The sequence below is a fragment of the Bubalus bubalis genome, chromosome 9 (genome assembly GCF_019923935.1).
Source record: "Bubalus bubalis isolate 160015118507 breed Murrah chromosome 9, NDDB_SH_1, whole genome shotgun sequence".
NCBI lineage: Eukaryota > Metazoa > Chordata > Mammalia > Artiodactyla > Bovidae > Bubalus > Bubalus bubalis.
In genome coordinates, this window is record NC_059165.1 from 70024951 (window position 1) to 70026746 (window position 1796).

At 39.5% G+C, this 1796-nt stretch overlaps 1 protein-coding gene across 1 annotated transcript; it reads left to right on the top strand.

Moving 5' to 3' along the window:
• Positions 1-408: 408 nt before the first annotated feature.
• Positions 409-1332, top strand: LOC102411326 (olfactory receptor 13G1). Its single transcript, XM_025294198.2, has one exon. The coding sequence runs from the start codon at positions 409-411 to the stop codon at positions 1330-1332; it is 924 nt and encodes a 307-aa protein (XP_025149983.2).
• Positions 1333-1796: the final 464 nt, after the last annotated feature.

Genomic DNA, 1796 nt, shown 5'->3' on the forward strand with positions numbered 1-1796 from the left:
GGTCCCATGAGTATCCAGCCTCAGGATATTCTCTTGGTATTTTCTCTTGTAAGATAACATGTTATTTACAAAATTAGTGAGATATTATGTAACTATGTCATATTTCCCTTGTGTTTATATGCATATATATGAATGCAAATTATGCAAAGACAAATGTAAACTAATATGACAATTTTGAAATGTAAAGACTTTTTAAAAATCTTTTTCTTTCAATTACAGGATTCCCTTTAATGGAGTCATGGAAGAACATATATCAGAAAATGGCATTCATCAGGAGAATAGTAGATATTGTAATCAAATCACTAAATTCACTCATACACACACAATCTTCTAATAGCAGCACCCAGATACCTTTAATTCACAGTTGTTTACTCTCTGCACTGTCTACCATTTAATCACAAAAGCAAGATGAATAACAGCATTGTAACTGAATTCATGATCCTAGGCCTCACTCAAAAACCTGAACTCCAGGGAGTTCTCTTCATTATCTTTCTCTTCATCTACTTTGTGGCTTTCCTTGGCAATATGCTCATTGTCATTGCCATAGTCTATAACACTAGCTTGCATACACCCAGGTATGTTCTCCTTCTGGCCCTGGCTATTGTGGACATCATCTGCACAACAAGCATAATACCAAAAATACTTGAGGCCATGCTAACATCAAGAAAGACCATCTCATATGGAGGCTGCATGTCCCAACTCTTCTTCTTCACATGGTCCCTGGGTGCTGAGATGGTTCTCTTCACCACTATGGCCTATGACCGCTATGTGGCCATCTGTTTCCCTCTACGCTACAGTGCTATTATGAACCACTATATGTGTGTGGCCTTGCTCAGCACTGTCATGGCTATTGCAGTAACCAACTCCTGGGTACACACAGGTCTCATCCTAAGGCTGACCTTCTGTGGATCAAACACCATTGACCACTTCTTCTGTGAGATACCCCCGCTGCTAGCTTTGTCCTGCAGCCCAGTGAGAATGAATGAAGTGATGGTGTATGTTGCTGATATTACTCTGGCTGTAGGTGACTTCACCCTCACCTGCATCTCCTACTGTTTTATCATTGCTGCCATTCTTCGCATCCGCACTACAGAAGGGAAGAGAAAGGCCTTCTCAACATGCTCATCCCATCTCATAGTGGTGTCTCTCTATTATTCTCCTGTAATCTACACCTATATACGCCCAGCTTCCAGCTACACATTTGAAAGGGACAAAGTGGTAGCTGCACTCTATACTCTTGTGACCCCTACATTAAACCCAATTGTGTACAGTTTTCAAAATAAGGACATGCAGGCAGGGATTAGGAAAGTATTTGCATTCCTGAAACATTAGTAGTTTCAAAGGAGAATGTCAACTCTCTAGAATCATTTTCTACATCTTAGATTTTACTTACCTTTCATATTTACCTCAATCCCCAACTTTTCCATTCCCTCTTAGCACAAGAATGTCTCATCTCATAGTAAGTCACTTCCTTAGATCTTCATTTCTAAACTACACTTATTCTCAGGCTTGTTTGGTGGTCTAGTCATTAAGATTTCATATTTGCAATGCAGGAGGCCCAGGTTTGATCTCTGGTCAGGGAACTGGATCCCTCATGCTGCAACGAAGAGCCTGCATGTGACAACAAAGATCCTGTGTGCCTCAGCTAAGACCCAGTGCAGCCAAATTAAAAATAAATAAATAAATAAACTTATTATCTTATAATTAAACTGTACTGACTGATCATTCTATACGTTCCTGAAACATTCTCTTTCAGGAAAACTTTCCAAACTAATTACAGTGTAATCATAGTGTTT

What these genes read in the sequence shown, in the direction of transcription:
- LOC102411326 (XM_025294198.2), top strand. Translation starts at nt 409, where the DNA reads ATGAATAACAGCATTGTAACTGAATTCATGATCCTAGGCCTCACTCAA.